Source organism: Muntiacus reevesi, chromosome 9, assembly GCF_963930625.1.
Source record: "Muntiacus reevesi chromosome 9, mMunRee1.1, whole genome shotgun sequence".
Taxonomy (NCBI): Eukaryota; Metazoa; Chordata; class Mammalia; order Artiodactyla; family Cervidae; genus Muntiacus; species Muntiacus reevesi.
The window spans coordinates 13,415,927-13,438,663 of NC_089257.1; the positions used below are offsets into that span (position 1 = coordinate 13,415,927).

The 22,737-nt window shown below is 37.3% G+C and overlaps 1 protein-coding gene and 1 pseudogene across 1 annotated transcript; both read left to right on the forward strand.

The window, feature by feature from the left end:
• Window positions 1-6,660: 6,660 nt before the first annotated feature.
• Window positions 6,661-7,306, forward strand: LOC136175689 (olfactory receptor 4A47-like; annotated as a pseudogene).
• A 13,303-nt stretch (window positions 7,307-20,609) lies between these two features.
• On the forward strand, window positions 20,610-21,539 carry LOC136175690 (olfactory receptor 4A47-like). Its single transcript, XM_065945936.1, has one exon. It carries the CDS (start codon window positions 20,610-20,612, stop codon window positions 21,537-21,539), a length of 930 nt encoding a protein of 309 aa, XP_065802008.1.
• The last annotated feature ends 1,198 nt before the right edge of the window (window positions 21,540-22,737 follow it).

Here is a 22,737-nt window from a genome sequence, read left to right on the forward strand (position 1 = left end):
TTTTATTTTTCAGTGGGTTTTGTCATACATTGATATGAATCAGCCATAGAGTTACACGAATTCCCCATCCCGGTCTCCCATCACACCTCCCTCTCCACCCGATTCCTCTGGATCTTCCCAGCCCAACAGGCCCGAGCACTTGACTCATGCATCCCACCTGGGCTGGTGGTCTGTTTCACCACAGATAATATACATGCTGTTCTTTCGAAACATCCCACCCTCCCCTTCTCCCACAGAGTTCAAAAGTCTGTTCTGTACTTCTCCATCTCTTCTTCTGCCCTGCATATAGGGCCATCGTTACCATCTTTCTAAATTCCGTATATATGTGTTAGTATACTGTAATGTTCTTTATCTTTCTGGCTCACCTCACTCTGTATTACCCAGTTGGTAGCTAAATTTTATTTTCTGTCAGAATTAGAGTTTGGATTCCCTGCCAGTCCAGAAGTTGGGAGTACATACTTTCATTGCCAAGGGCCTGTGTTCAGGCCCTGCTGGGAGAACTGGAATCCCAGAGGCTCCACCACACAGCCGCACACATAAGAAAACCACACCAATAACAAACAAACAAACAAAAAACCTAGGCAACGAATATTGAAAAAAAGAGTTTGCGATAATACAGTTCTAAAATTTTTTGAAATGCAAATGTTTATTTTATTATGACTCATTACAGTTTCTATTTAAGTCATCACGCTTCCATGTCGCACAATTATTCCCTGCCACTCTGAGCGTAAACCCATCTCACCCAGTGTTTCATCAGTCACTTTGGTGTCTCTGCAGAGTGGAGTCGAAGTCCAATCTGTGGTGTGTAATCTGGGTGTATATTCCCACTGCTTTGTAGTGAGGAAGTTTCACATTATAAAATACCCTCTTCCCCTGCATAATCAATCAATCTGAACTATTCTGGAGGATCACAAAGTACTTCAAAAATGTTTGCTATCTTGCACCTAAAATCTGATTTTGAGACTCCAAACTCTCCCTTTATCTGGTCTGCTTTGTTTATTGATGAATCCTGAGTACTTGGAACAATGCCTGGCCTATGGTAGATACTCAATGTTGGTTGAGTTGATTATGTAATACTTGGGTATTGACAATACACACTAGTATATTTAAAATTGATAACCAACAAGGATCTACCATATATAGCACAGGGAACTCTATTCAGCATCCTGTAATAACCCAACTGGGAAAAGAATTGAAAGAGAATAGGTACACATACACATACAGCTCCCTCACTCTGCTGACCACCTGAAGCTGATATTGTTGGTCAACTACAATCCAATATAAAATAGATGTTAATTATTAAAAAGCAGAAATTTAAGTTACTAGTTTTGTCATTGGATTCCTAGATGTCCATTGGCAGATGAATGGATAAGAAAGTTGTAGTATATATGCCCAACCGAATAATCACTCAGTTATAAAAAGGAACGCATTTAAGTCAGTTCTAATGAGGTGGATTAACCTAGAGCCCATTATAAGAGTGACGTAAGGCAGAATAGATGTCGTGTATTAAAGTATATATATGGAATCTAGAAAGATAGTACTGATGGTCCTGTGTGAAGGGCAGCAATGGAGACAGTCATAAAGAACGGATGTTTGGACTCAGTGGAAGAAGGAACGAGCGGGATGACTTGAGAGAACAGCATTGAGACACATACCTTACCAAATGTAAAATGATAACCAGAGGGAGTTTGATGTATGACACAGGGAACCCAAGCCAGTGCTCTGTGTGAACCTGGATGGATGGGGGGAGAGGGTGGGGGGTTCTGGAGGGAGGGGACACAAGTGTGCAGCAGAGGCTATCACAATATCGTAAAAGAATTGTCCTCCAATTGAAGTAAATAAATAAATTAAAAAATAAAATTATTAAAAAATAGAGGTTTTAATTTAGTTGTTTTGTCATTAGATTGACATATTTACTTCTTAAACCCAGGTGTATCTAAAGCCAATAATATTTGCAGACATTTTGGGCTCTCGTGGTATAGTTTATTTTCATATCATAAACCATTTAATGAGGTCACCTGAGTTCTTCAATTTCTTTTAAAAATCGTGGTCAAATACACATAGCAAAATATATAGTTTTAACCATTTTAAAGTGTCACTACCTTAATTTATATTGCTGTGCCAACATTATGGTTGTCATCTCCAAAATGTTTCCAACTTGTCAAACTGCAATTTCACAATCATTAAACAAAATTTCCCATTTCCACTTACCAAGCACCATCCAACTACCATTCTATTTTCTGTCTATAAACTTGACTAGTTAAGTGTCTCAATCACATGTAGTCATACAAAATTGGTTTTTCTGTGTGACTTCCTTTTTCACTTTGCATCAATATACTATCCTTTCTCCATTAAATGCTCTTGACACTCTTGTTAAAAATTATCTAGGATGTATATAAAGCTTTATTTCTAGATCATCTATTTGATTCCATTAATATGTTGTCCATCTTTATTTCAATGGTCATGCTGGGATTACCATAACTTTGTATAATATGTTTTAGGATCAGGTAGCATGAGACCTACAACTTTCTATTTCCTTTCAAAATTGTTTTAGCAGTTTGGAGTCCTTGAGATTCTGTATGAATTTTTCTGCTTCTATAAAAACTATTCTGGGATTTTGATAAGGATTGCACTGAATCTGAAGGCATTATTAACATCTTAATAATATGTAGAGGTATTATCAACATCTTAATACTGTTAAATATCCCAGATCATAAATATCCTTCCATGTATGTGTGTATTTGATAATATCACTCAGATACATTTTGTAGTTTTCAGTTTACAAGACTGTCTCCTTGGTTAAATTTATTCCTAAATATTCTTTTTGGTGCCCTTGTAAGTGTAATTATTTTCTTAATTTATTCTTGGGTTTTTCATGATCTTGTAGATGTTCAACATCATTTCATAAAAAACTCTCAACAAACTGGAAATAGAAAGAATGTAGCTTGACATCATAAAGTCCATATATGACAGATGCACAGCTAACATCATCCTCAACATGGAAAGGTTAAAAGCTGCCTCATTAAAATCTGGAATAGACAAGAAGGCACAAGTCTTTTTAACATAGTACTGCCATAAAAATTCCTGTGAAAATTTTAAAGCTGTGTTAAGTATAACTCCTCTCATCTCTGAAGTGAAATAATTTTATTAATTTTTATATACTTTCAATTGCTGTAACAGGGCTTATTAAAAACAAACAAACTTATTTATATACTGGAGGGTAGCCAATAAGCAATGTTGTGATAGTTTCATGTGAGAGCAAAGCAAAGAGCTCAGCCTATGTACACAAGCATCCATTCTCCACCAGACTCCCCTTTCACCCAGGTTACCCCGTAACACTGTGCAGAGTTCCCGGTGCTCTACAGTAAGACCTTGCAGATTATTGAATTTAAATGTTGCAGTGTGTACATGCCAACTCCAAAATCCCTAACTGTCTCTTCCCCAAGTTCTTCCAGCCTAACAAGCATAAGTTTATTCTCTGAGTCTGTGAGCATGTTGTGTGTGTGCTGGGTCGTGTCCCATGGCCTGCAGCCCTCCACACTCCTCTGTCCATGGAATTTTCCAGGCTCTGTTTCATAAATAAGGTCATTTGTATAATTTCCGTAACAGTGTCTCTGATGGAAGTCACTTCCTATACTTTCGAACTCAGCTTGAGCATCACCTTAAGAAAGCTCATCTTGGATTACTTTATCCACAGTTGAATTTTCCCTCTATTTTCTGTCACTATACCCCACTTCTTGTCTTTTAAACAGGAAATAAAACAGCAATTTCTTTCTTAATATTGTCTCCTTCTTTTTTATATGATTCTATTATAACAAAATAAGATCCACACAGGGGAAAGTTTTACATGACTTCCCCCTGATTTTATTAATTCTTGTATCCTCACTTATAGCATGGTAGCTGGTCAAATGCGGGTATCGTCAACTTTTTGAAAAATTAATAATTGGATTATTTACTATATATAAAATTTTAATACATTCAATTGTGTTTTTGGATATTTTATATACATATATAAAAGCAAATATAAGATAGTTAAATTGGATATTGTGTAAAAGGGAGCAATCTTGCTATGGCTGGTAGGGAAACACATAACAAATAATTTCACTAAAGCTAAACAACTGAGCTGATATTTCCTTCTTGATTTGTAGTCATTTCATGATTCTGGAGCTCTTTGTCCACGTTGCACCTTTCTGACATCAATTTTGTGATTTGGCCTATTAATAACTTTACATATAGACTTCCTTTAAAACTTTGGGGAAAATCACAGTGAATTAATTAAGCAAGAATTAGTCCTGGACACATGCCAATTCCAAGACTCAATGATAATTGCAGCTGGAAGGGATGAAATATCTTGTGATCTTCACCCCTAACAGGAAGAAGATGCTACCCACTTAGTGAGTGACAGAAATTTTTCAGAAGGTCCTTTCTTAGACTTAAGGCATGGCTTAAAAAAGGTTAGGAAATTGTTTCAAAATCTCAATCAACTACTCTGTCCATGCTAACATGACAGAGTGAAAAGGGATAAAAAGTCAAATGCATTTTTTTTTTTTACATTAGCAGGAATAAGTTACTTGTGAAAAATTTCCCTGCAAAATGACTAATTAATATCTTCTATGTATATATATAATTTCCTGGTCATTTTGATAAATTTCCCAAGGTAATAAACTTTTCTTTTCTCTGTGCACCATGGAATTCCATTAAAGTAATATATACTTCATATAAAAATAACCTTCTGAATAATCAGAAGACTCCATGAAGTTAATGAACAGACAGTCAAACAAAATAAACTATATTCTCAAGTAATAAGGCAGTTTTTTGCCCTCTGTTGCCAAAATGGATGAAAAATAATTTCAGTGTTTATGAGTAATTTAAGGTCGTCCTTCAGATTCTGAACAAGCCTCCACAAGGTAAAACTAACAGTAAATAGTGGGAACCAGTCTCCCAATTGTGAGAAATTATTTTGTAGAAATTAAATTACTTTGAAGTCAAACTTAGACTCAACTCTAGGTATATCACTTAAAAATGTGACTTGGGAAACTGAATTAGTTGTTCTGAGCCTTAGCTTCTTCAGTTATGAAATGAGGATTGTGGTTCTTGTTACAGTAAATATTAAATGTGTTATATTCAGATATGAGTATATGTTTGAAATATATTGCAGGAACTTCGAGCAAAAGAGAGATGCTATCAGAATAAGATTAAAAAGGACAATTTGGGCAGCTTCAGGAGAACCAAATTTTTGGAGGCCAGAATAAATTTTTCTCCAATTTTTTGGAGAGACTTGGTAGAAAGCTATTTCAGTGGAGCAGGAAGAAATTAAGAAGTTGGGTATGATCATATTTGTAATATATTTTGAAAGTAGAGTTGATAGGATTTATTAAGATTTTATGAAATTGGTAAATGAGAACAGTACTGAAATTTTTTTTGTCTGAAAAATAACATGGAAAATGACAGCATTTAATGAGATAAATACAGAACACCTCTTTAAATTTTATACAGGAAACCATTATGTTTAGTGTGGACAATTTAAAAGTTTAATAAGTACTAAAATGCCAATCAATCGGATGTCCAAAATTAGAAATGTTGCATATAGGCAGCTTGGTGGTAAAGTATCCGCCTGCCAGTGGAGGAGAGGCAGAAGATAAGGGTTAGATCCCTGGATTGGGAAGATCCTTCGGAGGTGGAAATGGCAACCACCCTGGTATTCTTGCCTGGGAAATCCCACGCATGGCACATATCTACGCTTGAGAATTTGAGGAGAGTTAGGGACTGGGGACTCAGTTTAGATTGTTGCAGTGCTTATTGGTCAGGAAAAGGGAAGTGTCCACCTGAAGACCTAAGAAGTGTCAGGGCAGTTTGAGACACTTCAGGACAGTGAACTTCTACTTATTGTTTGACCTACTCATATTGATTATGTAAACTACCTTAAGCGGGTCTCAGGTATTGCACTTTTGTGACCTTATAAATGGTGCACCTCTTCATGAGCTTCTCTTGCATCTTTTTTATTCTTGCATTTTTAAAAACTCAGATTCAGCATTGCTTCTACTGGGAAGTCTTCCTCTGATTCTAGTTTGAGAAACTCCTACTGTGACTCTTAGCCCTGTACTGATACTCATTTAATGGCATCTATTACGTGGGTCTGGAATTGCCTGATTCCTCATTATGTGTCTAGCACTAGAGTGATGGGAACTATGCCTTATTCAACTTGGTAATAAAAATGTCCATGACATACTGGACACAAATAGATGCTCCGTGCATATCTTCTAATGAATGGATAAATAAAAGACAAACATTGAAGTCTTTTCTGTCTTTAAGTGTTTTCCCCTTCATTTTGGAGGTAAGCTACTCAGATGTGAAGTCAGCTTCTGTGCAGACGAAATGGAAGCAAGGAGCAGTGTGACTCACTCTGTCCTCCTGGGCCTCACTCAGGATCCAAAGGGGCAGAAAGTCCTTTCTGCTGTGTTCTTGCTCTTCTATATTTTGACTGTGGTGGGAAACCTGCTCATTGTTGTGACTGTAACTGTTAGTAAGACCCTGAACTCACCAGTGTACTTTTTTCTTGCTAGCTTATCATTTATGGATATCACTTATTCCTCTTCTATTACTCCCAGGTTGATTTCATACTTGTTTTTTGGGGAAAAAATCATAACCTTTGAATCTTGCATGACCCAGCTGTTTACAGAGCACTTTTTTGGTGGATCGGAGATTGTACTTCTGTTGGTGATGGCCTATGACCGCTATGTGGCCATCTGTAAGCCTTTGCATTATCTGGTGATCATGAGGCAGAGGGTGTGTGTTTTACTGCTGGTGGTGTCCTGGGTTGGAGGTTTTCTACACTCAGTAATTCAACTTGGCACTATTTACGGGCTCCCATTCTGTGGCCCCAATGTCATTGATCACTATATGTGTGACATGTTCCCATTATTAAAACTCGTCTGTACTGACACCTATGTCACTGGCGTCTTAGTTGTGGTCAATGGAGGACTGATCTGCAGTCTTGGGTTTCTGCTCTTACTAGTCTCCTATGGGGTCATCCTGCACTCTCTGAAGAACCTGAGTCAGGAAGGGAGGCGGAAAGCCCTCCAGACCTGTGGTTCCCACATCACTGTGGTTGTCTGCTTTTTTGTTCCCTGTATTTTCATAAGCACAAGGCCTGCTAAGACCTTCCCCAATTGACAAATTATTGAGTGTGTTCTATACAGTCATAACCCCCATGCTGAACCCATTAATCTACAGTCTAAGAAATTCTGAGTTGACTAATGCTATGAAGAAGGTCTGGAGAAGAAACATCATATCTCATATTAAATAAGTACATCATCCACCATGAAGGGAGTCATTCGACATCAGGGTCCATTTCCTTACAATGCAGAAGCCATTTTAAAATTTGATTATGATTTCTCTTTTTTGCAAAAACTTTTCTATAATTATAATTAAAGATAGTTATACAACTGTGCTGTTAAAATAGTTTTCCTCTCTACTAGAGTATAAAGCCTATAAATACCTATTTATCACTGTAGCTAGCAAGATTTAATGCCTATGCAGCAAGATATTAATAATATATAATTAATTTGCAAGGTTACAATTATATAGTTACACTGATATTTGATCATTTATGCTTTTATCTTTTTTACTCTTGTTGAGACACTGAGTAATTTTTATTTAGATTCTTGTCATTTAAGTAAACCCATTTATTTATATAACTTAAAATTGTTATTTTATATAGATTGTCTTCTTTGCTATGTTTCCATCACATTATGCCCCCAAATTTTAGCTTAAATATTTTACTGTTTACAAGAAACTTTGAAGTAAAATAGGGATTAATTAACAGCCTATATGAGAACCAAGCAATATAGGATTGAAAGAAAGTGAAATTTGCTTAGTCGTGACCAACTCATTGCAACACCATAGACTGTATAGTCCATGGAATTCTCCAGACCAGAATATTGGAGTGAGTAGCTTTTCCCTTCTCCAGGGGATCTTCCCAACCCAGGTCTCCTGCATTGCAGGCAGATTTTTTACCAGCTGAGACACAAGGGTAGCCCAAGAATACTGGCGTGGGTAGCCTATCCCTTCTCCAGCGGATCTTCCCACCCCAGGAATTGAACCGAGGTCTCCTGCTTTGCAGGTGGATTCTTTAACAACTGACCTATCATGGAAGCCCAAATAATATAGGATTAAATCTCAAATAAATTTCCAAATTTCCTATTTTTTTCTCAGCATTTTCTAGTCTTCATAAATGTAACCCCTAATTTTGTTTCTTAATTTTCATTTGGCAATAATCTTTGCAAATGCAAATGTGTTTAACATATGGATATTTGTTACTCTCTCTATATATAATCTTTGCTTTTACTATGCAATGTCTTGAAAAAATGTTTTTGTAGGAATCCATATATATCTCATAACCTTTCTTATGCTGCACAATACTCCTCATAATTTTACATTAAAATTAATATGTCCATTTCTCTTCATGTGGCTGCTAAATTTTTCTATGACAAATAATTTTCCAATGAACATATGGTTTTGAGTATGTACATATATAGTTCATAGGCATAGAATTGTAGCTATGATATTTGAATCAGTGGTAAAGTAGTATATGAATTTAAAATGTTGAAATTGATAGTTATTTCCAAACTACCATTCTTGAGATTGTTCTAATAGCTACAGTCCTGTACACTGTCTATGAGAAGTCTTTTGTCCACCTTCTCAAGACCAGTCACTGATAAATGTTTATGATAATTGATTAAAGTTAATTTTACGTTTTAACCACTACCTTTTTGATATAATTGAGTTTGGACATTTTTCCATATGTTTTGTTTGATTTGTATTTTTTCATTTTTTTTTTTTTTTTGATTTTGAAGCTGAAGTTCCAATACTTTGGCCACTTGCTGCAAAGAACCCACTCACCAGAGTGTGTTATTAATTTTTGCATTTTGATATTGAAATTCCAACTAGCAATGTTAATTTATGTACTTAAACAATAATTGTAGTATATAGTGGAACTATAAACTTCCCTGATGGCTCAGCAGGTAAAGAACCCTGCCTGTAATGCAGGAGACACAGGAGATGTGGATTCCATTCCTGGGTTTGGAAGATCCCTTGGAGGAGGGCATGGCAACCCACTACAGTGTTCTTGCCTGGAAAACCCCATGGACAGATGAGCTTCATGGGATACAGTCCATGAGGTCACAAAGAACTGGACATGACTGAGTGAGCACCCAGCACGCACACAATGGAACTATGTGTAACTTTGTTCTGCATTTTCCAAGTCTCCTGTAAATGTGTTATTTTACTTTCCTAATTTAAAAAATAAAATAGAAGGAGGAAAAAAAGATCTTTTTACCATTGAATATGTAACTAATATTTTCTGGTTATATGTTTTTACCTTTTTAAACTACTTGCAGTATTTTGATGAAAGTGAAAGAGGAGAGTGAAAAAGCCCATGCTATCTCAAAATGCATGTTGTGGGTTAAGGGCCTGTTGCAACTCTCTCAGTTTTCAGGCATTTCCTTTCTCTATTTAGGAACTTGCTAAAGGTCTGTATAGTCAAGGCTATGGTTTTTCCAGTGGTCATGTATGGATGTGACAGTTGGACTGTGAAGAAAGCTGACCGCCAAAGAATTGATGCTTTTGAACTGTGGTGTTGGAGAAGACTCTTGAGAGTCGCTTGGACTGCAAGGAGATCCAACCAATCCATCCTAAAGGAGATCAGTCCTGGGTGTTCATTGGAAGGACTGATGCTGAAGCTGAAACTCCAGTACTTTGGCCATCTCATGTGAAGAGTTGACTCATTGGAAAAAACCCTGATGCTGGGAGGGATTGGGGGCAGGAGGAGAAGGGGATGATAGAGGATGAGATGGCTGGATGGCATCACCGACTTGATGGACATGAGTCTGAATAAACTCCAGGAGTTGGTGATGGACAGGGAGGCCTGGCGTGCTGCGATTCATGGGGTTGCAAAGAGTTGGACACGACTGAGCAACTGAACTGAACTGAATAGGCATATAACTTCTTGCTAAAAACTAGCAAGTGGGCACTCTATCTGTCCCCTTCTGATGTCTATGTCAGAAGATTTCACTGTCTCTTTTATACTTTAATAAAACCTTGCTACACGAAAAGCTCCGAGTGATCAAGCCTTGTCTCTGGCCCTGGATCGAATTCCTCTCCTCTGGAGGCCACATATCCCAGTGTTGTTCCCAGCTTGTGGCAGCAACATTTCAAAACCATCATATCATGAGTGACATGACGGTTTCACAGAACAGGAAGGGACGTGGCTGACTCTTTCAGGTATGGGAGCTACAGGATTGCCCTTGCAATCACCCAGATGCTCTTCATGGTGTTGCTGCCGGTCTGTGGCTCCCATGTCACCGACCATCCACGTGTGAATTAAACCCTTTACTGAAACCTGTCTGCATGGACTCTCACACACTTGGTCTCTCTTGCTGCTAACAGTGGGTTCATTTATCGCTTAAATATTTTCCCCCGATGGTCTCCCATGTGGTCAGCTTGTGCTGCATAGAGACCTATAGGTTGGAGGGGAGATGCAAAGTCCTCTCCACCTGTGTCTTCCACATCACTGTGGGCATCATGATCTTTGTGCCCTGCTTATTTGCCCTGAAGGCGTGGCTCATTTTATAGCATGATAGCTCCTTTGTTAAACTTCTTAAACTTACTCACTCAGAAATCCAGAGGTGAAAAAATGCTATGAGGAATTTTTGGAGTGAAAATGTGGGCTTGGGAAATAATCATAACAATATTAAATGGCTTTGTATTTTAAATGGTGAATAGAAAATAAATACAATTTTATGGTTCAGGGCCAACTGAACATTGCTTATCAAAAGTATGTTGATTTTGACATATAAGTACCCAGGGGTAAGGTCCAGGCAGGAAATCACTAACCATTATGAAAATTGTATTTAAATTTATGTATTGCCCAGTTCAGAATTCATTATGGTTTTGAGATTCTCTGGGTTTCCAGTGGTTGGGACTACAGACTTTCATTGCCTAGGGCTTAGATTCAGTCCCTGGTAAAAGTAGGATCCCCCAATTCACATGGCATGACCAGAAACAAACAAACAATACCAAGAAAAACATACAAAGAAACCTAGCTAACAAATAATAAAAAAAAAAAAGCGAAGTTTTAGGATACAGTTATAGAGATTTTACTTTTTGAAATGCAAACATGTTTATTTTATTATTACTCAACAAAATTTCTCTTTAGGCTGTCACTCTTCCACATAGCACAGATTATTCCCTGTCACTCTGAGAGTAAACTCTTCCCAATAAGGGGTACATCAGTCACTTTGGTGCCTTTCTTTGCAGGTTAGAATTTAAGCCCAGTCTCTGGTGTATAATCTGTGTTGTATATATTTCCACTGCTTTGTAGAGAGGGACGTTTACTTTATAAAATCCCCTCTTCCCCATGCATAACCAGGCAATTTGAACACATCTGGAGGAGCATAAAATCCTTCAAATATGTTTTCTAACGTACATCCAAAACCTAATTTTGAAACTTCAAAATAAAAAATTTGGATTTCATTTCTTTCTTTCTCACCCAGGCTTTTTTGGGGCCTTGTTTCTTCTTCTGATGCATCCTGAGTACTTAGAACAATGCCTAGTCCATGGTAGGTACTTAATATTTGCTGAATTGATTATAAAAAATTTGAGATTGACAAATATTTGCTACTATATTTAATGTAGATAGTCAACAAGACATACTATACAACACAGGGAACTCTACTCACTATTTTGTAAAAACTTAAACAAAAAAAATTGAGAAAAAATTGATACAGGTGTGTGTATATATATATACATCTATCTAACTTTTTATATACACATATGTTTGAATCACTTTGCAGTACACCTGCACCTAACACATTTTAATCAACTATACTGAAATATAAACTAGAAATTTAAAACTAGAGGTTCTAATTTAGTAGTTTGTCATTATATTGACATGAAAATGAAAGTGTTAGTTGCTTAGTCATGTCTGACTTTCTGACTTCATAGACTGTAGCTCACCAGGCTGCTCTGTCCAAGGACTTTTCCAGGCAAGAATACTGGAGTGGATTGCCATTTCCTTCTCTATTGAACTGACGTATTTGTCTCTTAAATAAATTATCCATGTGTATCTGAAGCCAATGATATTTGCATATATTTGGGGCTATTGGGTTATTAGACTATTGTACTTTAGTCCAGATTCACATCATAAATCAATTAATGAGGTGACCTTAGTTCTTAAATTTGTTTTTTTAAAATTATGCTCAAGTATGCATAATAAACTTATATTATCCACAGGACTGGAAAAGGTCAGTTTTCATTCCAATCCCCAAGAAGGACAATGCCAAAGAATGTTTAAACTACCTCCCAATTGCGCTCATCTCACCTGCTAGCAAAGTAATCCTCAAAATTCTCCAAGCCAGGCTTCAACAATACGTGAACTGTGAAATTCCTGATGTTCAAGCTGGATTTAGAAAAGGCAGGGGAAGCAGAGATCAAATTGCCAACATCTGCTGGATCATCGAAAAGGCGAGAGAGTTCCATAAAAACATCTCCTTCTGCTTTATTGACAATGCCAAAGTCTTTGACTGTGTGGGTCACAAGAAACTGTGGAAAATTCTTCAAGAGATGGGAATACCCTAGTCTCTGAGAAATCTGTATGCAGGTCAAGAAGCAACAGTTAGAACCAGACATGGAACAAAGAACTGGTTCCAAATTGGGAAAGTACAATATCAAGGCTATATATTGTCCCCCCACTTATTTAACTTCTATGCGGAGTACATCATGAGAAACGCTGGGCTGGATGAAGCACGAGCTGGAATCAAGATTTCCAGGAGAAATATTAATAACCTCAGATATGCAGATGACACCACACTTATGGCAGAAAGTGAAAAAGAACTAAAGAGCCTCTTGATGAAAGTGAAAAAGGAGAGTGAAAACGCTGGCTTAAAACTCAACATTAATTAGCCTCAATTAAAACAAACAAATTAATTAAAAAATAAAAATAAAAATTAATGAAACAAAAGATGTTCACAGTTGTGCCACTTACAGGAGTTAAAAGAGTAGAAAAAACCTACATGTCTAATAAACAGAACTGCTTAAAGAAAAAACAATAAAAAACCTCAACATTTGAAAAACTAACATCATGGGATCCAATCCCATCACTTCATGGCAAATGGACGGGGGAACAAAAGAAACAGGGAGAGACTTAATTTTTTGGGCTCCAAAATCACTGCAGATGGTGACTGCAGCCCTGAAATTAAAAGACGCTTGTTCTTTGGAAGAAAACTATGACCAAGATAGACAGCATATTAAAATGCAGTGACATTACTTTGCCAACAAAGGTCCATCTAGTCAAAGCTATAGTTTTTCCAGTAGTCATGTATGGATGTGAGAGTTGGACAATAAAGAAAGCTGAGTGTCAACAATTGATGCTTTTGGACTATGGTGTCGAAGACTCTTGCGAGTCCCTTGGACTGCAAGGAGATCCAACCAATCCATCCTAAAGGAAATCAGTCTTGAATATTCATTGGAAGGATAGATGCTGAAGCTGAAACTCCAATACTTTGACTCCCTGATGCAAAGAAGTGACTCATTGGATAAAACCCTGATGCTGGGAAAGATTGAAGTCAAGAGGAGAAGGGGACGACAGAGGATGAGGTGGTTGAATGGCATTATCAACTCAATGGAGATGAGTTTGAGCAAGCTCTGGGAGTTGGGAATGGACAGGAATTGGGTGATGGATAGGGAAGTCTGGTGTGGCACATTTCATGAGATTACAAAGAGTTGGACATGACTGCGTGACTGAACTGTTACATAATAAAATTTACAATTTTCACCATCTTAAGGTGGTATTAATTTAACTCATGTTGTGTAAATGTTACTAAAGCCTATCTAGACAACTAGTCCAATTTCACGAACTGAAAGTCCAGAACTACTAAAGAAAATTTCCCATTTTCACTCACAGAGACCAAGGAAACCTCTATTCTACTTTGTCTATGAATATATTTTATTTGCCTCCGTCAGTGGAATCATACAAAATCTGCTTTTGTGTGTGTTTGTGACTGCCTTTTTCAACTAGTGTCATATTAAATCCTTTTTCCATTAAATGTTCTTAACACCCTTTTTGAAATATATTAAATACATATTTAGAGATTTATTTCTAGGCTGTCTATTATATTGCATTAATCTGTCATTCATCTTTATTCCAATATGGGTGCTGTGACTACTATAGCTTTGCAGTTTTTTAGCATGTGGAAGTATGAGATCTCTAACTTCTTTTTCAATATTGCTTTGGCAGTTTGTAGTCCTTGAGATTCCATATGAATTTTAGCATGGATTTTTCTATTTTTGCTAAAAATATTTTTGGTGTTTTGATAGGGGTTGCACTATATTTTAGATCACTTGAGGTGGTATTAATTTCTTAATACTGTTAAATATCCCAGTTAATAAATGTCTTCCCATATATGTGTGTGTTCCATAATGTCTCTGAGTAATGCTTATAGTTTTCAATTTACAAGACTATCGTCTCCTTGGTTAAGCTTACTCTTAACTATTTTATTCTTTTTGATGTTGTAGTGGAATTGTTTCCTTAATTTCTCCTTGAGTTGTTTATGATCATATAAACTTTCACATCATTTCATAAAAATACTTTTAATAAGCTGCAAATAGGAATGCAACTCAACATGATACTGTCCAAATATGAGCGATCCACAGCTAATACACTCACATTTAAAAGTTTACAGCTTCCCATTAAAATCTGGAATAGGAGGAGCAGGCACACATTTTTAAATATAGTGCAGCTATATAATTTTCTATGAAAATTTAGATTTTTCCAAGTAGAGCTCTTGTGAGTTACTTTTGTTTTGCTTTTGTTTTAAGCTTTGATGGTGATATTTATTGGGATTGAATTGACTTCATAGATAATGTTGGGAAATAAATTGTTATCTTTTCAATTATTTTCCTATCCAGAAATACGCAGTATTCTTGCACTTCTTAAGTATAAAGTATTATTCTTCAAATGTAAGTCTTGTGTGGTTCTCAGTTCACTTCAGTTCAGTTCAGTTGCTCAGTCGTGTTCAACTCTTTGCGACCCCATGAATCGCAGCATGCCAGGCCTCCCTGTCCATCACCAACTCCTGGAGATTACTCAAACTCATGTCCATTGAGTCGGTGATGCCATCCAGCCATCTCATCATCTGTCGTCCCCTTCTCCTCCTGCCCCCAATCCCTCCCAGCATCAGGGTCTTTTCCAATGAGTCAAACTCTTTGCATGAGGTGGCCAAATTATTGGAGTTTCAGCTTCAGCATCAGTCCTTCCAATGAACACCCAGGACTGATCTCCTTCAGGATGGACTGGTTGGATCTCCTTGCAGTCCAAGGGACTCTCAAGAGTCTTCTCCAACACTACAGTTCAAAAGCATCAATTTATCAGTGCTCACCTTTCTTCACAATCCAAGTCTCACATCCATACATGACCACTGGCAAAACCATAGCCTTGACAAGACAGACCTTTGTTGGCAAAGTAATGTCTCTGCTTTTTAATCTGCTGTCTAGGTTGGTCATAGCTTTTCTTCCAAGAAGCAAGTGTATTTTAATTTCATTGCTGCAGTCACCATCTGCAGTGATTTGGGAGACCAAGAAAATAAAGTCTGTCACTGATTCCATTGTTTCCCCATCTACTTGCCATGAAATGATGGGGCCAGATTCCAAGATATTGGTTTTTTGAATGTTTAGTTTTAAGCCAGCTTTTTCACTCTCCTCTTTCATTTTCATCAAGAGGCTCTTCAGTTTCTCTTTGCTTTCTTCCATAAAGGTGGTGTCATCTGCATGTCTGAGATTTTATATATTTCTCCTGGAAATCTTGATTCCACCTTGTGATTCATCCAGCCTGGCCTTTTGCATGATGTACTCTGCATAGAAGTTATATAAGCAGCATTACAAAATACAGCCTTGATGTTCTCCTCTCCCAAATTTGAGCCAGTCTGTTGTTCCATGTCCGGTTCTAACTGTTGCTTCCTGACCTGCATACAGGAGGCGGGTCAGGTGGTCTGGTATTCCCATCTCCTTCAGAATTTTCCCCAGTTTATTGTGATCCGCACATAGTCTTTGCCATAGTCAATAAAGCAGAAGTAGATGTTTTTCTGGAACTCTCTTGGTTTTTTTGATGATCCAACAGATGTAGGCAATTTGATCTCTGGTTCCTCTGCCTTTTCTAAATCCAGCTTGAACATCTGGACGTTCTCGGTTCATGTATTGCTGAAGCCTGGCTTGGAGAATTTTGAGCATTACTTTGTTAGCGTGTGAGATGAGTCAAGTGTATGGTAGTTTGGACATTATTTGGCATTGCCTTTCTTTGGGATTGGAATGAAAACAGGTTTTCCAGTCCTGTGACCACTGCTGAGTATTCCAAATTTGCTGGCATATCGAGTGCAGCACTTTAACAGTGTCATCTTTTTGGTCTTAAAATAGCTCAACTGGCATTCCATCACCTCCACTAGCATTGTTTGCAGTGATGATTCCTAAGGCCCACTTGACTTTGGACTCCAGAGTGTCTGCCTATAGCTGAGTGACCACACCATTGTGGTTATCTGGATCATGAAAATCTTTTTGAGCAGTTCTTCTGTGTATTCTTGCCATCTTTTCTTAATTCCAAAGAATATCAAGGAGAGATAAGTCCTTCCTAAGTGATCAATGCAAAGAGATAAAGGAGAATAATAGTGTGAGAATGACTAGAGATCTCTTCAAAAAAAAAAAAAATAGAAATTCCAAGGGAATATTTCTTGAAAAGATGGGCACAATAAAGGACAGAAATATTATGGACCTAACAGAAGCAGAAGATATTAAGAAAATGTGGCAAGAATGCACATAAGATCTATACAAAAAAGATCTTAACAAACCAGATAACCAAGATGGTGAATTTTGTTTGTTTGTTTGTTTTTACTCACAGCAGTGAATTTAAAATTAGCTGCTACATATTTTACTTTAAGGCATTTAACTGTGTTTTCTGATGTAACTTTCATATATCTAACCAAAATTTAAGGTGATTAAATTACATCTTAAATAAAAGGATAGAAAATCATGCTATGGCAGGTGGGGAAATACATAACACATCTGTTCACTGGAGTAAAATGACTGGGTTTATATATTAATTTTGGTTGCCTTTAGTCTCATGACGATTCTTTTTTTCTCATGAAGTTCTCATTCTTATGAAGAGTTTTTCCCATGTTGGACCTTTCTGACATGAATTATGTGACTTGTCCAATAAAAACTTTGCATATAGATGATCTTTAAAAACTTTGGGGAAAGTCCCAGTGAATTAATTAAATAGGAATCAGTCTTGGACATATTCCAGTTCTAAGACTCAAGGATAATTGCAGCTGGAAGGGATGAAATAGCCCATAATCTTCACGCCTAAGGGTAAGAAGATGCTATCCACTTAGTAACTGGCATCGAGTTTTCCTGAGGTCTTTTCTTAGGCTTAAAGTATGACTTAAAAAAAATCACATGAATATCTTTCAAAATCTTAGGTCAACTAACTGGCCAGCTAGCATGACAGAATGAGAAGGGCTAAACAACCAAATGTTATTTTTCTTTTTCAAGTTAGTAGAAAGAAGTTACTTGTGAAAACTTTTCCTGGGAAATGGCTACTTGATATCTTTTATGTATATACAGAATTTCTTGGTCATTTTGATAAATTTCTAATTTGATAAACTTTTGTTTTTCTGTATGCACCCCGGAATTCCTTTCAAATAATCTACACTGCACATAAAAATGACTTGAATAATCATGAGACTCCATGAGGAAAATGAACAGACAGCCAAATGAAATCAAATTGATCCTCAAATAATAAAGCAGCCTTTTGCCCTCTGTTGTCAAACTGGATGAAAAATAATTCTTAGTGTTTACGAGTAACTTAAAGGCATCATTTAGATTCTGAAGAAGCCTCTAAAGGTAAGACTAATGGTAAATCATAGGAACCAAACTCACAAGCGTGGAATGTTCTTTATTGTAAAAGAAATGATAATACTTCGAAATCAATCAAATTTAGATTCAGTTCTAGATGTAAACCTTAAAAATATGTGATTTTGAGGGAAACGAATGGGATATCCTGAGCATTAGTTTCTTCCATTATAAAATGGGAATTCCCATTCTTCTTACTCTAAACATTAAATGTGATACATTAAACTATGGGTCTGTGATTGGAATATACAGTTAAGACTTTTCAGCAGCAGGATGATGTCATCAGAATAAAATTTAAAAGGACAATTTGGGCTGCTTCAAGGGAATCAGTTTTTGGAGGCCAGAATAAACATGGAGAGATTTGACAGGAGGCTACACCAGTAGACCAGGAAGAAATTAAGAAGTAGGATCTGATCAAACTTGTGATACATTTTGAAAATAGGGTAAATAAGAATTATGAAATTTTTATGAGTATCAAAGAGTGAAGAGCATTGAATTTTTTTGTTTGAATAATAGTGTGGAATATAATAGGATTTAATAGATAAATAGGGAGAACCTGTTGAAATTTTGTATAGAGAATGCCTATATTTATAGTAGAACTTTTAAAAGTTAGCTTTGTAGATACTACATTGCCAGTAAACTATGCCAAAATTAGAGATGTTGCATATCAGTTCAGTTGCTCAGTTGTGTCCCACACTGTGATCCCATGGACTGCAACATGCCAGGCCTCCCTGTCCATCACCAACTCCCGGAGTTTATTCAAATTGATGTCCATTGAGTTGGTGATACTATCCAACCATCTCATCCTCTGTTGTCCCCTTCTCCTCCCACCTTCAATCTTTCCCAGCATCAGGGTCTTTTCTAATGAGTCACTTCTTCATATCAGGTGGCCAAAGCATTGGAGTTTCAGCTTCAGCATCAGTCCTTCCAATGAATATTCAGAACTGATATCCTTTAGGATGAACTGTTTGGATCTCCTTGCAGTCCAACAGACTCTCAAGAGTCTTCTCCAACACCAGAGTTCAAAAGCATCTATTGTTCAGTGCTCAGCTTTCTTTATAGTCCAACTCTCACATCCATACATGACCACTGGAAAAACCATACCTTTGACTAGATGGATCGGTTTGTTGGCAAATTTATTGTCTCTGCTTTTTAATATGCTGTCTATTTTGGTCACAAGTTTTCTTACAAGGAGCAAATATCTTTTAATTTCATGACTGCAGTCATCATTTACAGTGATATTGGAGCCCCCAAAATAAAGTTTATCAATGTTTCCACTGTTTCCCCATCTATTTGCCATGAAGTGATGGGGCCAGATGCCAGGATCTTAGTTTTCTGAATGTTGAGGTTTAAGTCAACTTTTCCACTCCTTTCACTTTCATCAAGAGGCTCTATAATTCTTCTTCACTCTCTGCTATAAGGGTGGTGTCATCTGCATATCTGAGGTTATCGATATTTCTCCCGGAAATCTTGATTCCAGTTTGTGCTTCATCTAGTCCAGTGTTCCTCATGATGTACTCTGCATCTAAGTTAGATAACCAGGGTGACAATATGCAGCCTTATTGCATACACATGTTTGAAAATTAGGGGAGAAACAGGGACTGACCCAAAATTAGACTGTGGTATCATTTACTGGTCAGAAAAAGGGAAATATCCACCTCAAGACCTAAGAAGTGTCAGTGAGGTTTGAGACAATTCAGGACAGGATCTTCTGTTCAGTTTGATCTACCTACACTGTAAATTACCTTAAGTGGATCTAATTTATTATACTTTCTGACTCTATAAGTGATGCACTTTTTCATGGAATTCTCTCCCATCTATTTTATGCTTTCAATTTTTTAAAAACTCAACCAAAGCATTGCTTCCTCCAGGAAGCCTTCTTTGATTACAGTTTGATATACTCCTAATGTGAAGGAAAGTGAAAGTGAAGTCATTCAGTCATGTCCAACTCTTTGTGACCCCATGGACTGTAGCCTACCAGGCTCCTTCGTCCATGGGGTTTTCCAGGCAAGAGTCCTGGAGTGGGTTGCTATTTCCTCTCCAGGGGATCTTCCCGACCCAGGGATCAAACCTGGGTCTCCCTCATTGTAGGCAGACGCTTTTACCATCTGAAGGACCTGTGATCCTAAGCACTGTGTGATATTCATTAAAAAAAAAAAAAATACAGTTGCTCAGTCATGTCTGATCTTTGTGACTACTTGGACTATAATTTTCCAGGCTGCTCTCTCCATGGAATTTTCCAGGCAAGATAATGGAGTGGGTTGCCATTTCCTCCTCCAGTGAATGTTAACAATCCTGGAATCAAACCTAGGTCTCCTGCACTGCAGGCAGATTCTTCACCATCTGAGCACCAGGGAAACCAAATATTAATGGCATATATAACTTGGGTCTGGAATTGCCTGATCCCTTGTTATGTACCATATCACTGAGGGAAAGAAACTATGCCTTACTCAACTTGTAATCAAAATGTCAGTGACAGACAAAAATAGACGTTCTACATACATTCTTCAAGTGAATATGTAAACAAACAATTGTGCATATAAGTGTTTTCCCCTTAAAGTGTTTTTTTTTTTTTTTTTCAAATTAAATGTTCTTCCCCTTGTCTTTTAGACTAACTGCTTCTAATACCTGAACTCAGCTTCTGTCCAGACTGGATGGAACCAAGGCACAATGTAACTTACTTTGTCCTCCTGGGCCTCACTCAGAATCCAAAGGAACAGAAAGTAATTTTTGTTATGTTCTTCTTCTTCTACATTTCGACCCTGATGGGTAACCTGGTCATTATTGTGACTATAACTGTCAGTAAGACCCTGAACTCACCGATGTACTTTTTTCTTGCTAGCTTATCATTTATGGATGTCACTTATTCTTCTTGTATTACACCTAGACTGATTTCAGACTTGTTCTTAGGGGAAAAAATCATATCATTTGAATCTTGCATGACTCAGTTGTTTACAGAGCACTTTTTTGGTGGATCTGAGATCCTACTTCTGCTGGTGATGGCCTATGACCGCTACGTGGCCATCTGTAAGCCCTTGCATTATCTGGTGATCATGAGGCAGAGGGTGTGTGTTGCGCTGCTGGTGGTGTCCTGGGTTGGAGGTTTTCTGCACTCAGTGATTCAGCTCAGCACTGTTTACGGGCTCCCATTCTGTGGCCCCAATATCATTGATCACTTTATGTGTGACATGTTCCCTTTACTGAAACTCGTCTGTACTGACACCTATCTCATTGGCATCTTAGTGCTGGCTAATGGAGGACTGATCTGCACTCTTGGTTTTCTGCTCTTACTCATCTCCTACGGAGTTATCCTGCACTCTCTGAAGAACCTGAGTCAGGAAGGGAGGCGGAAAGCCCTCCAGACCTGTGTTTCCCACGTCACTGTGGTTGTCTGCTTTTTTGTTCCCTCTATATTTGTAAATGCAAGACCTGCTAAGACCTTCCCCATTGACAAATCATTGAGTGTGTTTTATACAGTCATCAGTCCCATGCTGAACCCATTAATCTACAGTCTAAGAAACTCTGAGTTAACTAGTGCTATGAAGAAGCTCTGGAGAAGGAACATCATATCTCATTTTAAGTAAGTGCACTGATTACTATGAAGGGTGTCATTTGACATCAGGGAACATTTCCTTTGAATGCAGAAGCATTTGTGCTCAGTCACTCAGTCATGTCAGCTGCTTGCAATTGCATGGACTGTAGCCTGCCAGTCTCCTCTGTCCATGGGGATTCTCCAGACAAGGATACTGGAATGAATTGCCACACTCTCCTCCATGTGACCTTCTCAACCCAGCGATCGAATCCAGGTCTCCCCCATTGCAGGAAGATTCTTTACAATATTAGCTACCAGGGAAGCCATTTTAAAATTTGATTCTGATTTCTTTTTCTTGAACAAATTTATGATAATTATCATTAAAGATTGCAATTATACACCTGTGCTATTAATAACAGCTTTTCTGCTTACTAGAATGTAAGGTCTATAATTACTTGTTTATAACTGTACCCAGAATGGCATAAAACCTATATAGCCAAAAAAAAAATGTATAATGAATTCATTAGAATATTATTGCACTGATTTTTAACTAATTTATGTATGCTCAGTCCCTTCAGTCTTGTCCGAGTCTATGTGACCCTAGGGACTGTAGCCCACCAGGCTCCTCTGTCCATGGGAGTCTCCAGGCAAGAATACTAGAGTGGGTTGCCATGCCCTCCTCCAGGGGATCTTCCTGACCCAGGGAATGAACTGGCATCTATTATGTCTCCTGCATTGGCTGCTGAGTTCTTTACCACTAGAGCCACCTGGAAAGCCCAACCAATTTACGGATTCATATTTTTCACTCCGTTTCATGAAAAAAAGAGCAAAAACGATATTGCAGTTCATGGAGAAGCACAGAGTTGGACTTAGAGGTTGAATAACAACAACTCTTTTTCAGGACAGGATGATTTTTATTTAGACTCATCATTTAAATGAACTTTTTTATTTATAAAATTTAAAATATTTATTTATATATATCTTCTTTTTTTATTATACTTCTGTGGCATTATGCACAAAATCTTTAACTTAATACTCTCCTATTTACAAGAAGATTTGAAGTAAAAGAGATATCAATAAACAGCGTAAATGTAAACCAAACCATATGGTATGCAGGATCACATGAATTTCCTATTTTTTTCTCAGCATTTTCCAGCCCTAGTTGTTGGCCCTAAATTTGTTTCTTTTCATCTGGTAATAATCTTTGCAAAAGCAAGTGTAATTAACATACATATATTTGCTTCTTTCTA

Excerpts from the sequence above, each read along its gene's own strand:
- LOC136175690 (XM_065945936.1), top strand. The coding sequence starts at position 20,610 with ATGGAACCAAGGCACAATGTAACTTACTTTGTCCTCCTGGGCCTCACT.